This window comes from Heterocephalus glaber, unplaced genomic scaffold (genome assembly GCF_053883595.1).
Source record: "Heterocephalus glaber isolate CG9 unplaced genomic scaffold, H.glaber_assembly_v1.0 deba00000768, whole genome shotgun sequence".
Classification (NCBI taxonomy): domain Eukaryota; kingdom Metazoa; phylum Chordata; class Mammalia; order Rodentia; family Bathyergidae; genus Heterocephalus; species Heterocephalus glaber.
Genome location: NW_028258162.1, coordinates 3,831,272 through 3,857,410, shown reverse-complemented (window position 1 = coordinate 3,857,410; position 26,139 = coordinate 3,831,272). Strand labels below are relative to the sequence as shown.

Here is a 26,139-nt window from a genome sequence, read left to right as displayed (position 1 = left end):
GCTTACAGCTTATGCTCAATGTTCTTTCTAAATATGTGCTGGTTACTGGCCTTGGATAATTAGGAGCACATGCTGTCACAAGCAGGCTCTGGGGACAGTACCCCGGGCTAGCGGGCAAGGGGACAGGGAGTCCTGAAACTGGGAAAGGGACTCTCACCCAGAAGCAGTGTTGTTTCTTCCATTTGCATTTGTGTACGTGTAAAGGGCCACAGGAGGCTCTTCCTGAAGTCCTGGTTTTGATAGCACTGGGAGGGCCACATAAACATCAGCTCCTGCTAATGAAAATAAGCCTGAAGCAGTCAGCCTGCTTCATTCCTTTGCAATTATAGCCCTTGTGCTCAGCCCTCTGGGAAACAGCAGTTTCATTCATTTTGGCCTTTCCCGCATGCTGGGGGCAGTTCATCAGACAAAGAAATCATTATAGATTCAAGTCATGCACTCTTCCCTCAAAGTAGTCTTCTTGTTCTCACTCTGGGCCTGGAGAACTCTTGAGTGATTTCCCCATCAGTAAGCAGAGGACCTGAGGAAGGGCCGGGTCTCCAGGGGCAGCCCAGGAGAGACCTTCCTGAGAGCTGCTTTCCTGGCCTTGGCCCTGAGTGTAGATTTGTGTGCCTATAAGTGGGGGTGGGGGGTGGAAAGGGCTCAGATGCCCGTATGCTTGAAAACCGTCACTCAGAATAGCCTGTCTTCCCCAAATTCAATTCTGACAGGAACTGAAGATGGGAGATCAGTAACTTCTCTTCAATACTAATCTTCATCTCACCCCTGCCACCCAACACCCCCCACACACACACACAACACATGCACACACGCACACATGTGAGTGCAGGCACACAGTAGATAACCAGGGTCCAGGGCAGATTCAGCAGCCTGAGTCTCAGGCCTCCTGGAGGTGAGACCGGGGGAAATCTGGCCTGAGTAATGTGTCACACAGTGGCTGGATCCCAGGCAGACAGATGATGGGCACATTTGGAGGTGTCATAAAGGTCTGAAGCCATCTAGAGGGAGCCATCTAGTTTGGGGGACAGAGGCTAGGGGGTTCCTGGGAGAAAGTTGGACCTGTTGGCCAAGTGCCTGGGAAAGGCAGAGCAGGTTCTGTACAGTTCCCTTCATTAGGACACTGCAGAACCCACTCAGGGAGATTCTATCTCCCCTCCCTCAGAAGATGCAAAACTTTCATACTTGATGCCTAATCTTGCAAAACACTCAGTTTGCAGGGTAGGTGGGAATTCTTAAAAGTATAAGTAGAAAATCAGTAGCCATCAGTAAACTCAACTTTCGTCCATAAAATGGCTTTCTGTTCAGACCCTTCATATATACCTATATGTAAGAGTTAGAAGATCACACTTAATATTGCATTGTCTGCAACACTATCAGAGAAAGCAGAACATCTGTGAGACAAAATTGAGGAAAAGGGAGGACAGGGATGATTCTGCAGCAATCCACCCAGTCCACCTCTATGACTCTGGCGATGAAACAAGCAGAGATTTGGGGGGTGATTCAGCTTGTATGTTCCTAGGTCAGAGGGAGTGCCACAGTTCATCCTCACCCACGCGGCTGTTTTCCATCTCTAATCATAACAGATTCCGAGAACCGCTGATGAAAAGGAGCCATGGGAAGGTGTGAAATTGTTCCGATATATCCTTGACTGAGTCATTTTTCCTTCTCCCACCCGTCTCAGGTCTATGGAGGCCCCGATTTCCACGCTCCCAGACTGACCCAGCTGTGTGCCCAGCGATCATCTGTGATCCCCATGCAGGTCTCCAGCACTGGAAACGAGCTAGCAATCCGATTTAAAACTGACAGCTCTGTAAACGGGCGAGGCTTCAATGCCTCCTGGCAAGCACTCTCCGGAGGTGAGTGGAGAAGGAGGAGGTGGCCTCTCAGTGCTTAGGCTGACCCCTAGTTAAACTGCAATGATTGGAGAAAGGAATCGAGTGCCTGATGACTCTGGGACTTCCCAAATGACCCATACTGCTTTGGTATTACACTTCCCTAAAAAACGGGACAGAGTTGAATTTTCTCCATTTCCCCATGTACATTAAGGCAGAGATACAGGTATGCAAGTCCGTGGCAAGAGCAGAGTTGGGGGATGCAAACACTCATTTGCTTGCCAAGGGACTTGTGCCCATTTCCCAGCCTCAGATTCTCGCAGCAGTAAATGGCCGATCACCTAGTGCCATAGTATAGACCTTTGGATACTTGGCAAATGCAAACTCTATAAACAGGAAATTTGTCGGGTCCAAGGAATGACTGTGTGTTGCAGAGTGACTTTCTGTCCAGTCTTAGGTAGTCTAAATAAGTTACCTGTTGCAGATTTTTAAATTACACATTATGGCACAAAATATTTGAATATACTATCTTAGGAAACCATTAATGATAGTGATATTTATGGAATGTTTACTATATGCCAGCTACTTTTCTAACTATTTTTCAAGAATTATCTCATTTATACTTATAACTGCCCTGTGAAGAAAGTCTGTTTCATAGCCTCATCTTAGGAGTGGGGAAACTGAGGCTTAGAGAAGTCAGTGATTTGCCCCAAGTTCCACAGCTAGAAGTGGCAACCCAGAAATGTGACACCAGGCCACCTTATGGCTCTTCTTCAACTCCAAGGTAACACAGTAATCACATAGACTCTCTCTTGAAGTTGGTTGTGTACAAATTTACATACACAGTGTATACATTACCCTCAAATGATTCTTAATTACTAAGAAATAATGCTGTTATGTTTCTATTAATGGTTTATATTATCATAAGCCCAAACAATAACGATAATACAGATATATGTGCCAACAGGTATTTATAACATCATAGGAATTAAAAACAGCACAAGTAATTGTACTATATCTAGATCATTAAATTTAAAAAATTTAAAAGACAGTTATTAAGTGATGTGTTAAATCAAATACTACTAGATTAGCAAATACTTTGAAAGAAATGATTATTCTTACAATATGCTGTATTTTAGAGAACAATAAAGAGACATTTCACAGCTTTGTAAAAGCATGAGTTCATTTCAACTTATTTTTCATTATTATTTTAACTTTGGATATCCTTATTTAGAGTGTTTAAAACATTTTGTTAGTATTATACAGTACATACCACCTTGCTCCTGTTGGGATGACTGAATTAATGTGACTATTCTGTTCTTCAAAGGTTTTAGCATAGACCAAATAAAACTAATAGTCAAGAACAGTAGCATGCTGACCTACTACCAGATCAGATAGTGCTATAGTTTATGCATCAGTGATTCCTCTCATTATTGAATTGGGTTTCCCACTTACAGGTTGTGGCGGGATTTTCCATGCTCCCAATGGAGAGATTCATTCTCCAGATTACCCCAACCATTATAGAAGTAACAGTGACTGTTCCTGGGTCATTCAAGTTGAAAAATATCACCGTGTCCTCTTGAATATCACTGACTTCGACCTGGAACCTCCAGATTCTTGTATTACAGTAAGTGATAGAAATTTCAAGCATTGTCTTCAGTCAAACTTGGGTCAAAACTTTGTCATATGAGTACATGTAATGACTATTTGTTATGGGTGTTTTCTGGTTAAATCAACAGAAAGGTGACAGCACTTAAAATATAAGGACATCTTTTTTTTTTTAACCTAAAAACAGAACAGGAGGTAGACAATATCAAGATTTATTTGGCAGTTCAGTGTCTGCTCTACCATTATCAGCTTTCATTGTGTTTTTTTATTTCACCATCAGGAAAATGTTGGTAGTAAGTTTCTTGTTTGGTTTTGTTTTTCCTGAACATCTTTTTTGTGTCCACATTTGGAGAAAGGAAGAAGGAATAGTGTTGGCTGTTTCTGTTTATGTCTTTGTGTGTGTGTGTGTGTTTTACTTAGGAAAGGAAAAGGTTTACAACACCCCCTCCCATATCACTGGCCAGAATTGACTACAAAGGAGACCAAAGATGTATAGTAAAAAGTATTTATCACAACTGGCTTAGATCCAATATTATTAAGCTTCCTGGGGTTCTCACAGAGTTCTGCTTTTCTTGAGATCCGAATATCTTGATTTTATATTTGAACAAATCAATGTTTGGAGGACCAAAAGAGACCGGGAGATATGGAAGGAGGAGAAGGGCTGTGGCTATTAGTTGCTTCTAAGATAAAAAGTTTCTCTTATTACCATGTTTTCTGCTTAACGTAGGAGTGAATTAGGTCTTATTTTTCTTTTGTTTTCAATTTAAAATGTTGGTTATTGATTTTCTAATGGAAAGTATCATTGTATTAATAGACATTTCATTCAAATATAACCAATGAACTTTTTCTTTTTTTTGGTACCGGTTGAATGCAGGACATTGCACTTGCAAGGCAGGCGCTGGAACCCCTGAGCTAAACCCCTGGCCCAAATATAAACCAGATTTCCTTGGTTAATGAATCTTTCTGTTTTAGCTTCCTGAAAGTTTCTTACACAATCTCCAGTTCACTAGCTCCTCTTGAATTTAACTCAAGAAAATTTGTTTTCTCATATTTTTTCAAAGTACTTCAGTCTAATGGTGTATATTTCAAGTATTATTTTGCAAGGTTGGGTCATTGATAAAAGCTCGACAGAATCACAACTACATATTCCTCCCAGTGAGCCTTCAGGGTCTAGGTTGGCAGAGCATCATACAAACCTAAGGTGTAGACACCCACTTTTCACAATGCTAACTTGGAGCAAATCTTAAAAAGACAATTTACAATTTTAGATGACATTTTAAAAACTCTTTCTAAATACAGCAAAGAACTTGCAACATAGTATAATATTTCTGAGTTCTATCTAAGAGATGTGAACACCGTGTTTGGCACTGTTTTTGCGCATAGAGCATTCTAATCCAGAAGTTAGGAGCACTTTTGAGAGCCTCTTAGGGCAAAGAAAGCCAGAGTTTGAGTCCAGAACCTGATTAGGGCAAAACTTCTAGTCACCTATTCCTTCCATATTAAAGGCTAGTCAGCCTTCCCTGAGAATGTACCTTAGTGTCAAGTTCAGTAGAAGCAAACCCACTAATACACCAGCATGCTGAGTTCACCAACCACGGGCTTCTAAACAAATATGATTACTAAACTCATGGAGATAAAAGTGAAAACTAAAAGCTTTCAGCAAAAATTGCAAGCTATAAAAAAATGATGTTGCAAATATGAAAAAGAAGCAACTGAAAATTTTAAAAACAATAAATGCTGCAGCTAGAATTAAGACTTGCACCAAAAATTTTTGTTGTTGTTGTTGTTGTTGTTGTTGATTCTTTCTCTGGGAGGTGGTGTTAGACTGATATGAAAAGACAAATAATAACCTGAAAAATAAGTTGGAAGAATCTGGTAAACACAAAAAAAATTTAGAGGAGAAGTTAAGACTCATAAAGAACATATGGAAAGGTTTAACATATATTTAAATTAGAATCTTAGAAGGAAAAGAGGTTAATGGATCAAAAGCAATATTTAAAGAGCTAATGACAATGGTTTTTCCAAAACTGAAGGCAGACATCATTTTATAAAAAATGGCCCAAACAGCCAAGCAGATTAAATAGAAAGATAACTTTTACAAATTAAAGATAAATAATAGATGTTAAAATCAGCCAGGGGAGTGGGTGGATGGGAAAATATTACCTTTTGGGAAGTGGTAGACCAAATACTGACTTTTCCACAAAAAAGACAATGTAAGGATGTTTGAAGAGAGAAAATTACTAGCAGCCAGGAACTCTGCTCTCGTAAAAGGCCTTGAAGAATAAAGATGAAATAAACACTGAGTAAAGGAAGGGCCAGAGGCAAACTGCTGCTACTTCTTCCTGCACGGAGCGTTTCTGACCATTTGCTCCCTCCTAAATTCGCAAGGTGCAGACTGCAGACTAGGGGGCGGTACAGTTGCTCCTCTTCCGGAAAGTCCATACTTCATACCATGTCTTCTCTGTGGTAAAATCTGTAATGTGCAGAATCAACACGCAGAGTGTGACCAAAGCCTGGCTCAAAGGCACGCCCATCATGGCTGTGTTTTTTTCCCTCCTGTGGTCAGGAGAGGGGTTTTCCACCCACATGGGATATAAATGCACAAGGCTTTCTGGTCGCCAAGGCCATGTCTCAGCACGCAGCAGGGTTCGGCTTAAACTTAGCAGGAGGGAACAGATGGAGGGGGCGGAGTAGAACTTCAAATATGGTCTGGTCAGAGGGATGGAAAGGGGAAAATCAACACAGACAGGTGCTGGGAGGAGTTCTGTTTGGCAGATAAGGCAAAAACACAAAATGTTGTTATTGTTGAACCATCATTTAAAAGACCTGTCAATGTTAGGGAATTCTTATAAAGTTGTAATAACCTGGGCAGCAGGCAGAAGGGATCAAGAAGCAGATACCTCTCAGCACTTGGACAAGCTATTGACATAAAAAAGGAACTCCACTGAAAGTATGAGTTCTGCGATGCCCAGCTGAGAAATCTCACTCTGTGGTGGGATGGATCTGGGGTCGGGCCTGGACTCTGCGATTTCCTACTACGTTGCAAACTTTCAGCTTCTATTCTTTAGGTAGGATAAGTGTAATACAAGAACCTGTGATGTATTTGTTGTTGGGATCTTTGAGACAGCGTGGGTGACTTGCTTACGGTCATATAGGGAGTTCACGGGCTGCGCTGGCCGTAGTCATGGGCTGCTGCTGCTCTGAGTGCTTTCAGAGAGGTTTAATGAGCCCTGAGAGGAGACTGTGGAATTCCAGGAGGAGTCTGGGCCTGAGAATTCCAGTGAGGTCCACTCATCTCTGGTTCTGGGCTCAAACTCATCAGCAGAAGAATTGTTCTCATAGTATAGCAGCAGGCACTTGGTGCTCTAGGAACTCAATACCCTGTCATGGTAGCTGTGAGAATATGGCAGGAATGGTTCATTCAAGCCTGGGAGGAGGAAAGGTTTTACATTGGAGGAGGTGGAGTTTAAGTGACACAGTCTCACTAATAGAAATGTGGCAATGGTGTGATGCATGCTTGTAATCCTAGCTACTTGTGAGGCTGAGGCAGGAGGGTTACAAGTTTAGGTGAGCCTGGGTAACTTAGTGAGAGGATGTCTCAAAATGAAATATAAAAAGCAGGGGGCGTAGCTCAGTGGGAGAGTGCATGCCTAGCATGAGCAAGGTTGTGGGCTCAATCTCCAGTACTGCAGGGGAAGGAAGGAAGGGAGGGAGGGAGGGAGGAAGGGAGGAAGGAAAAGGGAGGCAGGTGCAGAAGGGTAAGAAGGAGGCATCAAGGCCATGAGGCAGGATGGGAAAATGGCACACAGACTTCTGGGAATAAAAAGGTGGGTGTTGAGCCTGGAGGGTAGACAGCTACTGAGGGCATTGGAGACAAGGGCAACAGAAGACATGCAAGTGGGACAAAGCTTTTTATGTCCTGATCACAATTTTGAAATTATCCTCTGGGTAGTGTGGGGTGAGCAAAAGTTTTCTGTAAAACAGAGGAATAACACTTTGAATTGCGTTTTACAGCAACAGGCAGCAGGATGGGAAATGGGGCAGAGACAGAGAAAGGTGGGATAAAGGCTGTTTGAGAAGCTGTGGAAAACGCTTGAGCCAGAGGTAACAAAGGTCTTGGGAGTAGAAAGGGACCACACTGGAGAAAGGTTACGGTGTGCAGTCAGCAGGACTTAAGAGGCTAATTCCATGGTGGAGGGCGATGGCAATGGGCTGTAGAGAGTACTTGCTTGAAGATGGGGGATGGGGATTATATCAACAGGATAAAGGGGTAGACTAGAGTGAGGCTGATTGGACACTGAGTTGAAAGGTCTACCCTACTGTGTTCTTCACGGAGTCTGAAGTATGGGCTCAGCGTTCAGGAGGGCTCTGAGCTGGACATATGTATTTCAGGATCATTGCTGTATGTGTAGGCAGTTGTCACACTCATGGAAGTAGGCATGGTCACTTGTAGGAGGATTTTATAAACAAATTAGGGCCAAAGTAATGAACTCTTGGGGAAGCACCACCTCTTAAGGGGCAGAGGAAAGATCAGAAGAAACAGAAACAGCGCTCGGAGAGATCAGAGTGGAGAAGCACAGAGAAAGTGGTCACGCAGGAGCCAAGGTGAAACCATGCATGACGAGTGACCCCAGGGATCAAATCCAGCACAGGTCACCCAGAGTGAGGATGGAAACAGGCTCACCATATTGATGCCTCACTAACCTGTGAGGAGCAGGTTTGCTGTGAGTAGTGGTGGGAGACTACAGATCAGGGTGGTTTAGGGGAGGCAGGAGCTCCCGAGCTTTTCAGTAGACTTCCAAAAATTAGTGGCACACAGGAGGATAAATGCAGTGACCTCTGGATAAGGCACAATCAGTGGAAAGTCATTTCAAAAAATTATGGAGAAGCTTAGGTTATGTCGAGAGGATAAGGTGCTGGTGGAAAAAGACCAGCTCGACGTAAGACATAGAGGGAATGACTGATGAAACCGTGTTATCAAGGCAGAGACCCGAAGAACAGCCAGATTGGTCCTATAAATTTCATAGTTTCAGAATAAGAAATTGGAACACAAGGCCTAACATAAGTTTTTTCTGATTTATAAATTTATTTATGAGGAAATTGCATAAATTGGGTATAAGATAAGTCATCATGGCTTATACAATTGATCACATTTACAGCAAGGTAAAGAAATGGTTAGAAAAGTGTGTGGGTAAAGTGCAGTAGAGATCTGCGATCCGCCGTCTGTGGTTACCAAGTGGACTCAATTATGAGGACAGGACGTCTGCAGAGGTTTGGAGCCAGGTGGGGCGATGTCCTGGCGAGGCTGGAAGCTTGGCTCCCAGCAAGGGGTAGCTGTCCAGGGATTCATAAAGACAGGCATTGAAGCACCAGCCACCTACCTTCATGGCCAGATGGACACTGGACGTGAAATGTACCTTAAAGTCCAATGTCTTACATAATAATCTCAGCAGTTTAAGTTCATACAAAGCCAATCATTCATTTGGGGACATTCAAGTTAATTTCTTGGTCCTGTTGCTTAGAAAGAGTCATTAGCAAAGAGAAAAATAATGAGTTGCCAATGATGTCAGATAATGTTTCTATTCGTGGGATTTTTAATAGAGCTCAAGTGTACCACTCAATACCAAGGTAAATTATGCTTAGATGAGACCAGCCAATGTTTTTTAAAACTTCTGTAACAGTTTGCTTGTTATAGTAGAAATATTAACTTAAGAGCCGTATGGCTGATGGTCATAAACACATAGGTACATGGAATGCTAGCTCAAGTTGGAAGGGAAGAGAATAAAGATCCCTAGTTTCATCTCCTTATTTAAAGAGAAAGAAATAGAGGTTCAGAAGGGTCAGGGTCAAGGCCAGATAGAAATTAATAGCAAGGCCAGCACTAAAAATAGTGATCTTATACTTCCTAAAGTAAGAATAAGTGTTTCGGTAAAATGTTACATACAAGAAACGGAATGGAAAAATAAAAGACAATTGGAAAAGTAAAGGGAGAAAATAATATCAGGATTATTTTGAAGCCACTTTGACCTTCCATTTCCAATGAATACAGATGTAGGTATAAGGAACAGTGTTAGGGACTTAAATATAGTCAACATTGTCCTTGCTTGCAAGTCAAGAGGTCTGGGTTCCATTCATTCATTCCCTCTTTGGTGCCAATTCTATGCCAGACATCACTAAGTCCTAGTATCTGCTTGTGGTACCTCTGTTCACTGTTTTTATGGCCTAGGGATCATGGTTTACTTATTTATAAAATTGGGCTCTTAGGCAACCAAAGCAGGAAACTAGGAAAGAACATCCAGTTAAGATTTGTGTCCAAGAGAAGGAAGAGGGAAAGAAGGTAGGGATACAATGGGCATTTAGGACAGATGATGTCAGTGAAGGATGGGGGAGTCACTCATCCTCAAAGTCAAAGTCAGACGTATGTAGCCACTGTGGTTCATGCACCAGGCATGGGGTAAAAATCAAGCTCTATGCTCTTTGGCATACACAGATGAGAGCTCTTCTTGCAGTAGGTCTAGTCCGCATTGGTCCCAGGAGGATGCAGAGTAAGCCCAGAGGTGACTGTAAGCCATTATTCTTAGAAGTAAAGGCAACATTCAGCAAATAGAAGAAACAAATGCAAATTTTAAAATGCAACAGTAACACACAGCCTCCACTCCTTTTCATGTAACTGACAAGAGTAGTTTTTGTATGGAAAGCTACCAACCTATTTGATACATGAATTCAAAATGGGTAGATGGCTCAACAAGTGAATGAATGAGTTTTGACCATCTCTGCTCCTGCAACAATCAGTGTTTCGGTGAAAAATTGCAGAGGACCCCTGGGAAATGTGTCATAATCAGTTCACTCCCTGGCACTATTATTGACCTGCAGCCTCACTATTTGAGCCACCTGAGGACTTAGATATACCATCACAGAGGTGTGTTTTCTAGAACTGCATGCTGGTATAATGGAAAAGGAGACAAACTGCATTTTTTGACTCTATTAAAATGGTGATGGCATCATGGGGAGCTAATGAGCCAGCTCCACTTGCAGTCAGGTTTCAATGAGTTCAGTAATATGTTTGCACTTTCTTCTCATTTTCCAGTGCCCAGTGTTAATTAACCTCCAGCTTTCCAGAATGACACGTTGGGAGTGTTTCTTGCTTAGGCAGCAGTGGACTCCACTGGCTGGGGTTGGCTCTGTGGTCAGCACAGGAAAGTGGCTCCATTGTGTTTCCCTCCATGAAAGCCCAGTTGTGAAGTGACCTCCAACTGGCAGTTTAATTGCTTAATTAGAGTCCCTCTCCTAAGCCTTAGATTCCTGTATCTCTTCAAGCTCTTATTGATCTCTGGGAAATGCTGGCTGTAGAGTGTGAGAGGGGAAAGAGGAGAAGCCAGCACCAGCTGGGCCCTGGAGACTCACCAGCATCCTCTTTACTCAGCTCCGTGGAATGTCTGCCTTCTGAGAACCAGTTGGGAACAGATAAAGGCAAGCAGGCCACAGTCCACAGCCAGCTGCTCATTTGGGGGACATGTGCGCTGGGCTAAGACGGCCGAGTACAGAATTAAAAATGCACACGATTAAGGGCTGCTTTCTGTCTGAAGCTTTTTGTGCCTAAGAGAAAGGAAGCAAAGCATCTGATTTGAACTGAAAAAGCCCAGGCCCTCACTCCCACCCCAAATGGTCAGTGTTTGTGCACATCATCTGAAGATAAAGCACAGGGTGGGACAGGGCAGCCACATAACACAGCATCCTTCTTTGTTTTATTTTTGTAAGAAGCCACCCATGGTATGTTTCCTTCTAAAACACTGATCGTTTCCCAAGCCGAGCAAGAAGAGACAGGAATAATAGAACATTGTGCTTCAGAGAAACAAAGGAAACAATTCTTCTTCAAATATTTACTGTTTTATAAATGAACCCCTGTGAGAAATATCTCTCTGTCCTTGTCTGTGTCTTTGTCTCTCTCTCTCATTTGTTCCTTTCCTCTTTTCTTTCCATCTTAGACATTTTAGTTTCTCTAGCTACTTAAGGATTTTTTTTATTTTGAATTGCTTTTGATAACCTACTCAGCTGTTTTGCGTTTCAGTGCCAAATGAATAGCTAAAAGCTCCGCGGAGACTTTGCATCCCCCAAACAAGGAAAGAGATTGACTGGGCCCACCGTTCTGTCTGTAGACATGAGTTTTGGTTTCCATTGCAGCTCAGAATCTCCTTAAATGCTTGTTTATTTGTGAATGTAAAATGAGCATCATGGATTTCTTTTCATGTCAACGTTTCCACGCATCTTTGAGGGCTGCTTGCAGCAACTGCAAATTGTTGGAGTTCAAATTCCCCTGTAAAACTGTGAAGACTATGGGACAATGGAAAAGGAGTGATTAACTCCTGGAAGGAGCAATGTGGTTGAGAATTTAACTTGGTATTTAGTTTTTGAGCAGTGAACCTGGAAAATATCACTGACGGAGGAAACTGATGCTTCCTCCCTAAAAGCCCTGAGAAAAGCTGCTGTAGTGAGTAATATTTTCATTTCCTTTCCTTCCTTACATTTATGATTTTAGCAGCTTGGATAATTTCCTGAGGGATTCCCCTCCTTGTCAGTTAGTATTTCCTTTGTGTTGAAGCAATTCAAACTTGAAAATGGGAATTCCCCTAGCAGTGATAGTACCCTATATAACACGTGAAAACTGGTTTTTTTTGGTACTGGGGATCGAACTTGGGTCCTTGCGCAACATTTTATGAATTCTTTACCCTCAAAACTGATTTTTCACCTTGATAATGAATTAACCTTTTTTAACCCTAAATATCTTATCCTTCCCCACATTTTTTTTCATGTTGATAAGCTTTAAGGCAACTCAAAGCAGGAAAAATGTTATTAGATAGAGTTAAAAATGAAGTAAAAGGTGAGAACCAGACTGAAAGTCAAGTTAGGCCAGGGTCAAGATGAGAAAAGAGGCCGTGCTAGGCCGGAGAATTGCTCTTAGACCAGTAAAGGACAAGACATAGATTTATATCTGAATTCAAAAACAAAACCAAGCTTAGAACTCAGGGGTTTCAAATATGTGTTTTACTTATTGTCCTAGACACTGTCCTCTTTGTTACAAATCCTGCTAAATTAGCCATGCTGGGAATCTCATGCATGTTCAGTGGAATGGAATGCGTGACAGATGCCAACCACACTGAATCTGCTGGAGCCCAATATAATACTTTCTAAAATACCACTTAGGACACCTTATTGCAATCCTAGGGAAGTGGTGAGAGACACCCTTGCTATTCCCAAGAGTGTGTGTGAATATCTTTCTGAGAGTTGACTATGGCCAACTCACTCAGCTTCACAGAGCTGTGGTCTTTCAGTATTCTAACTGAATGAATGAAACTTTGTTTTACCTTTTCTTTTGGTTTAATGGTGATTCATCAATTTTTGGAAAGGCAGAGCTGTGCTTCTCTGCACTAAGGGTAACCAAGGAAAAGTCATTCATGTTTTCTGAGTCTCAGTTTTTCCCCACTGCAGAATGGAGCTGGAAAAATTACCTTTTAAAAAATGTGTTTAAAGTACTAACCAGGGACTGATAGAGACAGTATTAGCTGCTACCCTTAGTCTCTCTATTACTAATACCGCTATTAGTGCTTCTATTACTATTAATACCATGTTAAAGGTCTACAGGTATCTTCTCAAAATTGTGAACCTTAGGACTCAGAACTGAACCCATAAGCCTCAGTTCATTGTTAAGATTCATCATTAGTTCATAAACAGCTCTCATTCTATTTTGTTAAAGTAGTTTTTAGAATCTTAAAATGCATATTACAAATATTTTTACACATTCTTTAATGTAGCACCTTAACAAATTTTCATACCTTACTTTTGTACCTAAATTTGGTACATTATTTTGATACCTCCCAGGAGATTTACAAATAAGAAGGAAAAAAGTAACAGTACAGAGAAAAAAAGTATCCTCACAAACGTTTCTAATTTGCACAAAAAGCTCAACTCTGAAGCTGAAGGACAGCATTACCATGCATTGGGGGATTGTAAAATGTGTATACATTTTGCTTTTATATTAAAATAGTTTCTTCTTACTCTGGGTTGTAATAATTTAAACCCCTATATTCAATTCATTTATTTTTTTCCCTGACCAAATGAAAGGAAGAAGATAAGAGATGCGGCAAAAATAATTATTTCTATTTCTTCCTCTCCAGTAATTGGAGAATGTATCCCCGTCTCTAGAAATGAAAACGCAAGCGTTGCTGGGGAAGTTACAATTCACTCTCCCTGCAGTCATGAGCTCTGGGCCCTGAGTGATGACTGATACTTCCATCAGATGATCATGAGCCATTCAGTCATGCCAGAGTTGTGATCACAGAGCGGAGTGGGTGCAGGCTGAACTGCTCTGCCTCGAATCCACATCAATAACGTGTTCTTGGTTCTCACACAAAGTCATCAGCCATCCTGTAACTTTATTTGGTACAATTCAAAATTTGATAGGTCTATTCAACTTCTCTTTTGTATCGGCTTACATTCTAGAAAGAGCACACTGCCTGCCAACAGTTGTATGGAGACTGAATTGAAGGAGAACAGAAGTTGAAGGCAAAAGAGAATGGCCTAGGCAAGAACTAGATACTAAGAGACCCCCGGGGGTTCTGGGAGTGGGGAGGAGAGGGTGATCTAAGATGGGTTGTAGTTGGGTACAGGCTTCTGGCATTTACTGATGCAAGAGATGTAGATGAAGGAGGAATGCGGGGCACAGAGACAAGGAGACTGTTCAGTTTGAGATGCTGATTTTCAGGGTTTGAGGCCATAGGAGCGATGGCATGTGGCATGCAGTTGGTTATATGAGTGAGAAGCTCAGGAGAAAGGGCTGGGGTACAGTTATAAATATGAGTCAGCCAACAAATGTCTTGGGGAGCTTGAAACAGAAACTATATCCATTAAACTTGATACACCCCTGCCAGGCAGGAGAGCAGATTAAATGGCCTTAACATCTATGTGGCTTAGATATGGGAGTCCTGTGGTTACATGAGTAGAATACTTTCAAGGCTGTCTAATCGCTTACATGTCTGAATGGCTAAACATTTAAACAATTTCAATACAGGTCTTATTTATAGATTTTCCATGTTCCTCATATTAAAATTGCAAAATACAGAAAAGAAGCAATAAGAAATTAATGCTTTCTTTAAATTATACTATAGCTATAAATCATTACAATTTGGGTTTATTGTCTACATACACAAATATGCACACATTTCTATACATACAAACATGCATGTTTTAGATAACATTGCATGTCATTTTGTATCCTGCCTTTTTACTTAGTATTGTATGAATATTTTTCTTTTGAAAAATACTTTGGTTGGTCAGTTACAGGGACATACTACAATTCAGTGAGCCACTAATTTATTATTGACCATTTGGGTTACATCTTTCTTATTTTAGCTATGCTATTAATGATATCTCTATATGTGAACATTTTCTTATTATTTTCCTTATATAGGCTATTTTTTCTTTATTGAAAACTATTCTGTAATATTTTAAGTATGTAAGAAAATATAGACTATATAATGCACACAAATTACAAAATGTACCAAAAAAACTACCTACTCAGACAAGTCAAATTTTAATATTTTGCCATATTTGTTTCAAGTTCTTTTTTTTCCCTGCAAAAGGGATGAATTGTTAAAGACTCAGCTTAGTCTCATATGTGGCCATTATGGATCCTTTTCCCTGTTCCCTTTAATTTATGGTGCCCATGGCTTTATTTTCTTCATTATACATGTACATCCATACACACTATAATTATAATTATATATATTATTTTGCATATTTTAAAACTTAACATAAATACTACTGCACTGCACGTATCCTTTCTTAATTTACTCTTTTTACTCTGATCTTAACATCAACATTCTTCTAAATTGTACTATATGTAGTTCCAGTAACTTTTTTGCAATTATATGATATTCTGTTTTATTTGTTTCACATGTCACTATCCATTCTTCTGTTACTGAACATTTACTTCCAATATTTTTCTATAGCAACCTTTTTGTGTGAATTCTTGTAAATATCTCAGTACAGAACCATCCACGAGTTTCTCTTGCATGGAACTGTTAGCTTTTAACTTTATTGTGCACGGGATGATCAAAACATGCCATGAGTGTTTGAAAACTTTTTACAGTAAAAGACACATCACTACTGACCCCAATCCACGCACCCCTCCCTTTGAGAGCATTTACCCTACCATTCTTGCCACTGTCTTAGTGGCTCTGGAGCTCTTCCTTCACAAGTATCTTTGCAAGGTACTACCAACAAACAGTGGGCACTGCTGGCGCCGTGCGCCATCCAGAAGAAAGGCAGAATCCTAAAATCTTTGGGGTGTGTTCCCATTCACCTTGTTCACTGAGTCTGGTACCACGCGACTTCTGGCTCTTCCCCGAAGCTCAAAGGACTGTGAAAGTTAAACACTTCAGATCAGCTCAGGACATCCATGCAGCTACAAATGATACTTGCAAAAGAAGACTCCCCGAACTGCTCCAGAAAGTGTACGAAGGATAGAATAAGTGTGTGTGAAGCCAGGGAAATGAATGGTGTTATGTCTTTTACTGTCATAATTTGTAAATGTAAACATTCACTGTATATATCGATCACATCTCCTATACTGACATTCTACTTAAAATGTATACCTGAGAATTTTTATAATGAAATGAGAAAAATACTTACTTGCATATTTGTAATGATAACTTCCACAAAACTTTCACAGCATTGTCTGATTTGATCTTAATGATAACTTTATAAGGCAGCTTGGCGAAATTACCTACCCTCATGTTTTATATTGTGGAGTTGATACCAGGAAACCTCTAAACTGTTTTGGCGAGAACAGACAGATGCATCACGTGGATCCAGGGCTCAAGACTAGGTACTCTGACTTCAAGATCTCTGCATCTCCCAGGTGTTCTGACTCTAGGATCAGTGCACTTTTTACTGTGTGTTAGATGGAAAACAACAGCTGCACTTGGCCCCGGAAGTAGCCTGTCAGCTCAGGCTGAGCAAAAATGAAAGGAAATGACCAGCATGCTTAGAGCTGAGCATGGATGTCAGCATCCAACAGGACTCTGCTTTTTTGAGTATTTATGGAACTGTGTCTTGGAGCAGAGCCGGTGTTCTGGGAAAGGAGTTTGGGGAGGAAACACAGAGAATTATTTTTATTTTATTTTTGCCCTTCTGCTGGTTCTGAATGTCTGTTTTCTTCCAAAATACGTATGTTGAAATAAGTCTTTATTCCCAAGGTGACTGCTTCAGTAGGGGGCTCTGTGGGAGGTGATTAGCTGGTAAGCGTGGAGCCTTAGTGAATGAGCTTACTGCCCTTTTGAAAGAGGCCCGAGAGCTCCCTGGCCCTTCCACCATGATCAAACATCACAACAAGATGGCCTCGTATAGAGAAGAGGCCCTCACCAGGCTCTAAATCTGCTGGCGCCTTGGTCTTGGATTTCCAAGCCTTCAAAACTGTAAGAAGTGAATTTTTGTTGTTAAAAACTCCCTAATCTATAGTATTCTGTTAGAGTAACCCGAGCAAACTAAGACATCTTCCTGAGCTTGACTGGATACGTTTTCATCCCAAACTGGACCTGCTACATAAATGGATTTTAAAATCTCCTGAACAATCTGTGATAGCCTACTTTCCATCAAAGCAAATCAGACACAAAGACATTAAAAAAATGTTTTAAAAGAAGAACCACAGAAAGAAAACAATGAAATTCCCTAAGGCAAACTAGGAGTTATTGATTGCTTATCACACTCCAAGCAGTGAGAATTACCTCGGTAATTTCTCACACTGATCTCAGGAGGTGCAAGGATTAAAGGCAAGTGAAGCTATCACAGGGTCTCCATCTGCCCTTTGCTCTTACAACGCTGTCCACTCAGTGTCTGCATGCATCGTTCCATCATCCACTACCTCCTTTAGTTCTCCTGAGACCACCAAGTCACTAAATGCAATGGATACTTTTAGTCCCTTCAGTAGAGTTTAACACAACTGATCACTTCAGAGGGGGAAAAGGCAGAAAAACCCATCCACTCTCCATGGTATTTTCAGGTATTTTAGAAGCGGGAAGGTGAGGGCAGAGGGGTAAAGGCTTATTATTTACTTGTCACCCAGGACCCCCTTTCTGGTTATTTAAAAGATTTCAATCCCTTTGTCTTGCCTCATATGGCTGTTCCCTTTCTCTCTATCCCTTGTTGAGATAAACTTGGAGTTTATATTTTTTCATGATTTTTAAAAAATAACCTATATTTGACACCTTTTATGTGGTAGACTTTGAATAAATATTGCAGGCACCTACAGGTATTATATGCTTTGTTCTTAGGAAGCCTTTGACCGCTTTTCCCTCAGTCTTTCATTTCACATCCTCTGTTTTAGTTATCTATGAATGTGTAACAAATTATCCCAAAGCATAATAGTTTAAAACAACCATGTTTACAGTTTTCATGGGCCAGGAATCCAGAGGTGGTGGCTCACCTAGTTTGCTCTTGTAGTTGCTGGCAAAACTCATTTGCATTCAGGTTGTTGGCTGGAGGCCTCCTTTGACTCCTTGCCATGAAGTCCTCTCCATAGTGTGTCACAGCGTGGCAGCTTGCTTTATAGGAGCAAGCATCAGGCAGGACAAGAGATAGTCCCAAGGGGAGAGAGAGAGATAGACATAGAGAGAGACAGAGAGACAGAGACAGATAGACAGACAGACAGACACACACACAGAAACAGAGAAACAAAGAGAGAGAGAGAGAGAGAGAGAGAGAGAGCAAGACAGAGGCCACCATTTCTTGAATTTTAACCATGGAAGACCTATCTCATCAGTTTTTCTTTACTCTGTTAATTTAAAGTAAGTCATTAGGTTTATCCCATACTTGAGGAAGAAATTACAGAAGCACAAGAATACTAAGAGCTGGGAATCATTCAGAGACACCTCAAAAGTTGCCTACTGCCCCACCATCTCCAGCTGGGTAATTTTTATCGATTATATCTATCACTGGGGCTCCTACTTCATCCATTTTGCTGGACATTCCACTCCTGAACTTCTTTTCTTTTTTGCCTTCCTAATTTCCCACCTAATTTCTTACATAAAAATTTAGCTCTCTGTCTCACTTTAGTAGTAGAGGCTAATATCGATTACATATTTACTTTATGTCAGAAGCTTTTCTAAGTACTTTATATCTTTTAACTCATTTACTTTTCTTGAACAACATGAACTGTATACTCTTATCGGTCCCATTTTACAAACTAGAAAACTGAGCAACATGTTAGGAAGTGTAGAAAGGGAGCAACTTGCTTCCAGCAACATAAAAGAACACCTTTTATTGTGCTCCTGTTCTAAAAGCCTGTGAAAGTGTTCCTCTAAAGACTGTCTTTCCCTCTAGAAGGAATTCTGCTACCATCTCTTAAATAGTGGAGCTCTTCAATAATGCATATTTATAGCATCAGTATGTTTATAGGAAGGTAAAATGTCCTCACTGTTGGGCTCATTTATTTTGCATATTACCATTTCTTAGGACTCTGCTCATGGACCTTCAAAACTGTAAATGTCATTCTCTCACGTGAATGGTTTTACTGTGTCCCTTGATGTGTGATAAGGTTGATAAGGGTTAACCTTGGCAATGATTGACATTTACCCAAATCTTCTCCAGGAATTTAAATGTCAAGTATGAAAATTCATAAGCTTTGGTTTGGTTCTCGCTTTTGGCTAGTAGTATGTGGAGGGCTCTGACAGGATCATAACATGTCATGTGTTCAGAATGCTACGGGCCTCAGGATGAGCCTGATGTTCTCAGCCCATCTACCTTCACTCACACTGTGGGTGAAGCTGAGTTAGTGGGGTTGGTGGTGCTTTGTAATTAGGTCCCCTCCACTTGCCCTTTGGGCCAGCATGTAGAAATACTACCCAGAAAGCAGCCACGAGTGACCTCTTTCCCACTGTGAGTGGCCTCCTGCCCATCACTGTGCCTACCAAGTGCTTGTACAATCCACCCCATGAGGGAAATGAGAACTTTCCCTTAACTCTGGGTTTTTTCAAACCTAGGACTCTGTTCTTAAAGACCATAAGCTGTCATATGTTCGTCACATTCATTTGTGCATCTAACAGTTATTATCTATTGTGTGCCAGGTGCTCTTCTTTAAAAGTTTTCTATTTCATTGTGATGCAGTTAAATTTGGGCATTTTGAAAGTCTGTGCTAATATCTTAAAATTTTACAAAACTCTGGATACTTTCTAAAGGCACTGATGAACCTTCCTATGGGAATTAGATTACATTTAGCCAGATCTGCTTTTGTTTTCTGAGAGCTGCTTTAGTTGGAACTTCTCAAGATGGGGGCTACTTTTTCTTTAGGGGACTTGACTCCAAAGTTTTATTGTATTAGTATCATAGGAATGAGTCAGTTAGGATGCACAAAGTTTTACTTTATTTTGTTTATATATTGCTCTGACATTTACTACTTAAATAACAGGTTGGAAAATCAATTCTCAGGCCTAGAAAAATCTTGGCAGTAGATTTAAGTAAGAATTATGCAAATTACATGAATACATTATACATGTACCCAGTAGTAATATAATTTGCTATCTCTGCCTTAGGAACTAAGTGGAAGTAAAGGAAAATGCATATTGACTTAACATCTAAAACTCATGTTTGAAGTTTTCATGACTTTAGAATTTTAAAAAAGAACAAAGTTTCTCATATTTTCTTTCTTGTTATGATTTTCTTGTAACTTTGCCAATTAAAACTTTAAATGTGAGAATATCGACATATTATTGCAAGTGTTACTCTCAAAAGAGAATCAATATTCCAAATGCAGTTTTAAAAACCTGGCACATTAATAGCCTCAGGTTTTGAAATGTCATAAAATGACAATTAGTTATATATAAATTAATAACTATCACATGCATTCTAAAGAGAAGTGGCAGGATATAATACAGAATCTGGCAAGAAAAGACTGCTGCTCACTGGCTCTGTGATCATGCATAAGTTATAAGTTTACATTGAATAAAATAATAGTTTAATGGTTACCATATTTATCTCAGTTTCTTCATTACAAAAAATATTTACCTGGCATGGCAGACTAGATTAATTTGTGATGGTGTGTGTAAAATGTAAAACACACTCATACATGTGGTGTGCCATTGGTATATAATCTCAATTCAAGGACAGCTGGAAACCTTCTCTGGATCCATTCCTTGTGAAGCAATGACCAGCCAGTGAATTTCAGCAGGGGTCCTAAGATTCAAGGACTCAAGGGATGGGGCATGGAAGTCTGCAGACCTCCTAGATGTGTCCAAGCCACAGAATCCCCAGAAAAATGACTCATTCATGTGACTTTCTGAAGTTTCTATCCTTTATTTTTCTGGTTTACCTTTTCCACATTATTTCCTTTTTCTCTTGAGAGAATCACATCTACTTAGAACAAAACAAGGGCTTAGAAAAATAAGAAATAATATCCACTTACACATTAGACTTCTGCATTTGGGGAGAAATAGACAAGACTAGAAATAGCTTGCCTGTATGAGCCTAGATTTGAAAGCAGTTCTAAATCTTGTGGGGTTTTTTATGAGGGTAGTCTATAAACTTCATAGAACCAAGTGTTCCAGCAGAATTTAAGAAAGTAAGCAATGTTGTTCTAACAAATGAAGAAATAAAGCATCTTAAGAGAAGCAAGTAGTCTTGTACCTTGAGCAAGTCAATTGCTAATTTCCGCAGACGCTGTAACCCCAAGTGTTATAAGATTTTTTTTATGAACAACTAAAATAGTATTAATAGAACATTACTAAAATCCAAGGTTATTATAGCTATAAGTTTAGGAAGTCATAAAAATATTTTATATTTTAAAATATAATAAAGATATGAGTTAAACCAATGATGACAGTGTTTGAGAGAAGGCTGAAGTGTGAATGTAGTAATGTAGAATGTAGTTGATGATGACTTATATGTTGTTTTGGCTATGTCTAAAGTAGTGGTGGTGAACCTATGCCACATGTGCAGCAGCCGGCTGTTTGTTATCATTGGCAGCTCTAAAAGGTTTGCCATCACTTGTGTAAGGTGTTCAAAGTATCAACAGAAACAGCCATACTAGACTGGCAATTGTATTTCAAATTGCTTAAGAAAACATAATTTATTTTTAGTCAATCTTTGCCAAATGAAAGTCAGCATTAACGTTTCATTTATTGGATATATAGAATTAAATGTGAACATTAGATTAAAGAAAGAAAAAAGATGGAATGATGTACTGCTTCAGAATCACAATTCTTTTAAAATCATTACCCTAACAGCTTTATTCCTTGCTTTAAGAATTAAAATCCTTTTGCTATTTGATTCACATGCTTGTACAAATCAAACTGAACATAGGTTCCCTGTCATACCTGTGTGATAGAGAGAGAATACTGACTATCATCATTAGGTATTTCAAAGTACCTGTGAGTACCTTCCTTTCATTAGATTGCTGAACTACTTTTTTCCCAAGATTGTCTTATAAAATATCAATGGAATTTTTTGAATGAAATAACCATATTTTAATTTCATACTTTCAACATTATTCTGATTTCTGGCAAGGTGATATATCTACCCTGCTGAATTGACACCTTGCTTTCTATGCAATGAAAGAGCTTCAGCTCTGGAATTTCCTTTGGTTCAGTGGGACCCATCCCTCTTAGGAATTGTGCTACTTGGCCATGTCACGTAGGGTCTCTGTGCATTGGTTTTCCCTCTTCTTAAAAAAGAAGGTTGGGAGAAAATGGGCCAGAGAGTGTGCAGGACTGAATCCAGTTTGGGGCACGTAGTAAGCACTTAATGAATGGTAACTCTCTCAGACAAGAAAATCATCTCTCCCCAGTTTAAACATGAGAGCATTCAGAACTTCCTACTAGACACAGCATCCAGATGATTAAGCTTCAGTTTCACAAACTGATACAGAGAATTCAAGTACATGATGTAAACTCTGTTCCATTGGCATCTTTGGAGAGCTGGAAAAGTCCCAGCATAGTACTAGGTAGAAACACAGTGCAAAATATTTTTTAAAAGGAGAGAGATATTTCTAAGTCAGACTCATACCACTCATGCTATTGAAGGGGTTCTACCATTTCTCTTGCTTTTTGACCATGAATGAGCTTGTGAAGAGAAGAAAGTTCCAACAAATGTTAGGTTTCTGACAATAAGTGCTCACTCGTTATTATTTCTCAGCTATTTGCTTTTATGTTCATTCTTGCATCAAACGTATTCGGTAAGTGTTGTGGGTCTGGACTGTCCTGAAGTCGGGGGAGGAAGGAGGGCTGTGAAAGGGACATCGTGTATGAAGATATCAGAGAAGACATGAGTCAGAGTACGTGAAACCCCTGTGGAAAGCCCTGTAAGTGTCCCTGGAAATGAAGACTTGCACATTCTTGTGGAGCTGCATGGCAAGACAAGAAAGCCATTTCCCTAGGTCGAGCAACTGTGTGGTTTTCTGTTAGCTCTCCAGTGCCCGAATGTGAGCTTTACCGTTGTAATCCTGAGGTGCTGAGCCAGGGTTCCTGTGTTCTGTCCCTGTAGACACATGATGGCGTAAACTCTGCAACAGCTCGCCTGGCCAGCGTGTGCGGCAGACAGCAGCTGACTAACCCCATCACCTCTTCAGGGGACAGCCTCTTTGTGAGATTCCAGTCTGGCGCTTCCAGACAGAGCAGGGGCTTCCGAGCCCAGTTCAGGCAAGGCAAGTACCCTGCGGGTCTCCTGACACAGGAGAAATTTTGTTAACTGCCCTGATTGGTGCTGTGATTAAAGGAGACCAGTTCTCCCAAAACCAATCACAGCTTCCTACTTAACATGCAAAATTGTAAATACAGAAAAATGTGACTTAACAATTATTCTGACTGTTGATACTTTTCCCTTTGGTGCTGACTTCCTTTGGATCTGCGTATCTCTAAAACACACTGTATAGTCTCAAAGTTTTCAGAATAATATTTAGAGGTGCCTCTGATGATTGAGACAGTATAAAAACATTTTTATCCAAGGCTTGCACTGTCCACGGTTTTATACTTCAAGGAGACACACCACAATAAAGTACAAAACTTTCGTGTACTGTAGAGCCTTCATGTCTCTCAGTTCTGAATCCCTCCATTGTCCAACTGAGTCATGGCTGTTTCCTATTGTGTTGTTCCTGAGTTACTGCTTCCTGATTTTCCCTCCATAAACTTGTCACCCATTGCTTTTCATCTGGTCTTTGTCAGAGATTAACCTTTTTTATGCAACTGTCAGGCATGGAAGGAACTCAGGGCTCTGTGCGGTGATGATTTTTATTTCGATGGTTCAGACCATTCACTTCCATTACATTTAATCTGCTTAGTCTTTACATGCAACTCAGTGGACTTGCGGGTATTCTTGCAAAGAGCCCTCAGTGGGGATGGATTCTGGATTAAGAGCTCCCAAAGATGAGCTGTAAACTTTGGAGCAAGATAGACTCCATATTTCTATCAGCCACTCTCAGTGATTTCAAAGAAAAAAGTTTCTTAATGCTTTTTTCTGTTTACATTTAATTACTGCCAATGGTATCACTTCAGAGTAAAAGTCCCCACTCTCTCCTACCTGCAGTGTTGTAACAGCCCTCTTCAAACTCACCCTCCCTCGTCCATCTTCAAAGTCACTTGCAAAAGCCACACTCTGATCGTGCCATTGAGCTTGTGTGTCTCGCATGATCTGGAAAATGAAACACAAGCCCCTCTGGGCATTAACCAAGGGGCCCATGCAGGCTCTGACCGCTTTCCAGCATGATCCCCAACACCCCTCAAGGCCTGGGCACCTCCACCTCCTCTGTGTAGGCGCCTCCTAAGCATCTTTGCTCTTCCCGTGCTCCAATTCCTCCTCTGTCCACTGTCTTCCTGGAGACACCTCCTAGACCCACCAGCGGCACCGTTCTCTCTCTCCTGGATGCCCACAGACCTCGGAGCTTCTCTGTTAATATCTAGTTGTTCTTATGAAGTCCTGCTCTGCTCTATTGAGTAATTATTTTCTTGAAAAAAAAGAGATCATTAAAAAAAAAAAGAGATCATTTATAAACAGATTATTCCCTTTCTCCTAGTTTGTGGGTGGACAGAGTAAGCAAATCAAGGCCAGTGTTCTGTTTGAATGATTCAGGCAATTCATAGCCATTTAATCTGTTGTTCTGTGCCATTTCCCTACTTCCTGTAATTGAAGAAAGTTATCTTGTTAAGTGTGTTCCCGTTTTCTGATGGTTTAAGTGCAGTTTCCTTGGCAGACGACTTCCTTGGCGTGCGTTTCAAAAAAAAATCATTTGTGCTTTTATTCATCAAATGTTTTGGTACCATCAGTAGAAATGAAAAGTATATGACACATGCGTATGTTTGTGTTTCCAGTCTGTGGAGGCTACGTCCTCACCAACTCTTTTGATACCATTTCCTCGCCATTGTACCCTGCCAAATACCCACACAATCAGAACTGCAGCTGGATAATTCAAGCTCAACCTCCATGTAAGTAACAAACATAAAGAAGGAGAGGCATCCAGGATCGATAGTGTCTGTGGGAAAGTCAGTCTGGGAGTGATGTTCTTATCTTTTCAGTGGTAACAATTACTGTAGCTTCCTCTTTGTTTGGAAGTCCTAACTGTTTCCTAGTCTTATAAGGAAGTAATTTTTACTGTTTCATCTTAATATAAATGTTTCTCTTTTTTTCTTAGTTGTAAAGCCTACCAAAGGGAAATAAACACACACACAGCACAACAAACCTATGTGAGACTGGGCATAAGCAAAAGTAATGATATGTGTGCTTTGAGTGTGGTAGGCATTCGGAACAGTTACTGAAAAAATATTCCTCAGCCCCTTTCTGAAAGCAAAGTGAAAACTAATAAAACTTGGTCTCCCCTACATTTAAAAAAAATCCAGCCCAGGCCTGGACGAAACATTCAATAATGCTTCTTTTCTTTTTGAAGTCCTAGAATCTTACTTGCTGATCTGATAGTGGTCTAGCAGTCTGATTTTAAGGGTTATTGTCCATATTTTACCAGTAGGGAAAACTGTGGACCTCTAAGGACACAGCAAAATGGCTCCAGTGGAAGTGATCCTGGGGCCGTTATGAGTCCTGTTTCATTTGAGCCCTGCCCTCCTTTGAGGTTTTCAGGAAAAATTTGTGATTTCAGAAATAATGTGGGAAAGTCATTGAGTTCTCCACTCAGCTCTGTAATTCATGACCCGTGTGAAAATAGATAAGTCACTTAAGCTAATCAACCTGCAGTACAAATAATTTTCAAAATGAAAAGCTTGGTTTAAATATTATCTCGCCCTTTACCTAGCGACATTCAGAGGTAACAAAGTGATGGTATGTTTATTGACATGGTAATGCGTGGGGCCTGTGATGTAATCCTTGGCCAGTTGCAGAAGGAGAAGGGAGCCCGGAGGGAGAAGGGGATAAAGCAGCGTGTGCCTGAGGATTATTTTCTAATGAGTTGTAAAGCATTTAGATGAAAGATCTCACTGGTTCAAGGGCAGTAACAGGAAAAGATCTTGTTCTGTAGATTAGGGACCTTGAAAGAATGACGAAAGTGAAAATGTACCCAGGCACTTGCTGTTCTGCCAGTAATTCAAAGCTCTCTTGGTAAAAGACTCTGAACCTGCAGGCCACAAGCTGTGATGGAACTGAGTGTGCTAGGGTGCGAGCGCCTAGGGGAAAGAAGGCCTTGCGTAGAAGGATATGTGAAGAGTCTGAAATAAGG

The 26,139-nt window shown here is 40.5% G+C and overlaps 1 protein-coding gene across 1 annotated transcript in view; it reads left to right on the top strand.

The window, feature by feature from the left end:
• Cubn (cubilin) overlaps positions 1–26,139 on the top strand; it is a 259,007-nt gene that overhangs the window by 129,085 nt on the left and 103,783 nt on the right. The window contains exons 30-33 of the mRNA XM_004859974.4: positions 1,682–1,856; positions 3,290–3,459; positions 22,968–23,127; positions 24,788–24,901. Coding sequence (XP_004860031.1) covers positions 1,682–1,856; positions 3,290–3,459; positions 22,968–23,127; positions 24,788–24,901 — 619 coding nt within the window. The remainder of the gene's footprint in view (positions 1–1,681; positions 1,857–3,289; positions 3,460–22,967; positions 23,128–24,787; positions 24,902–26,139) is intronic.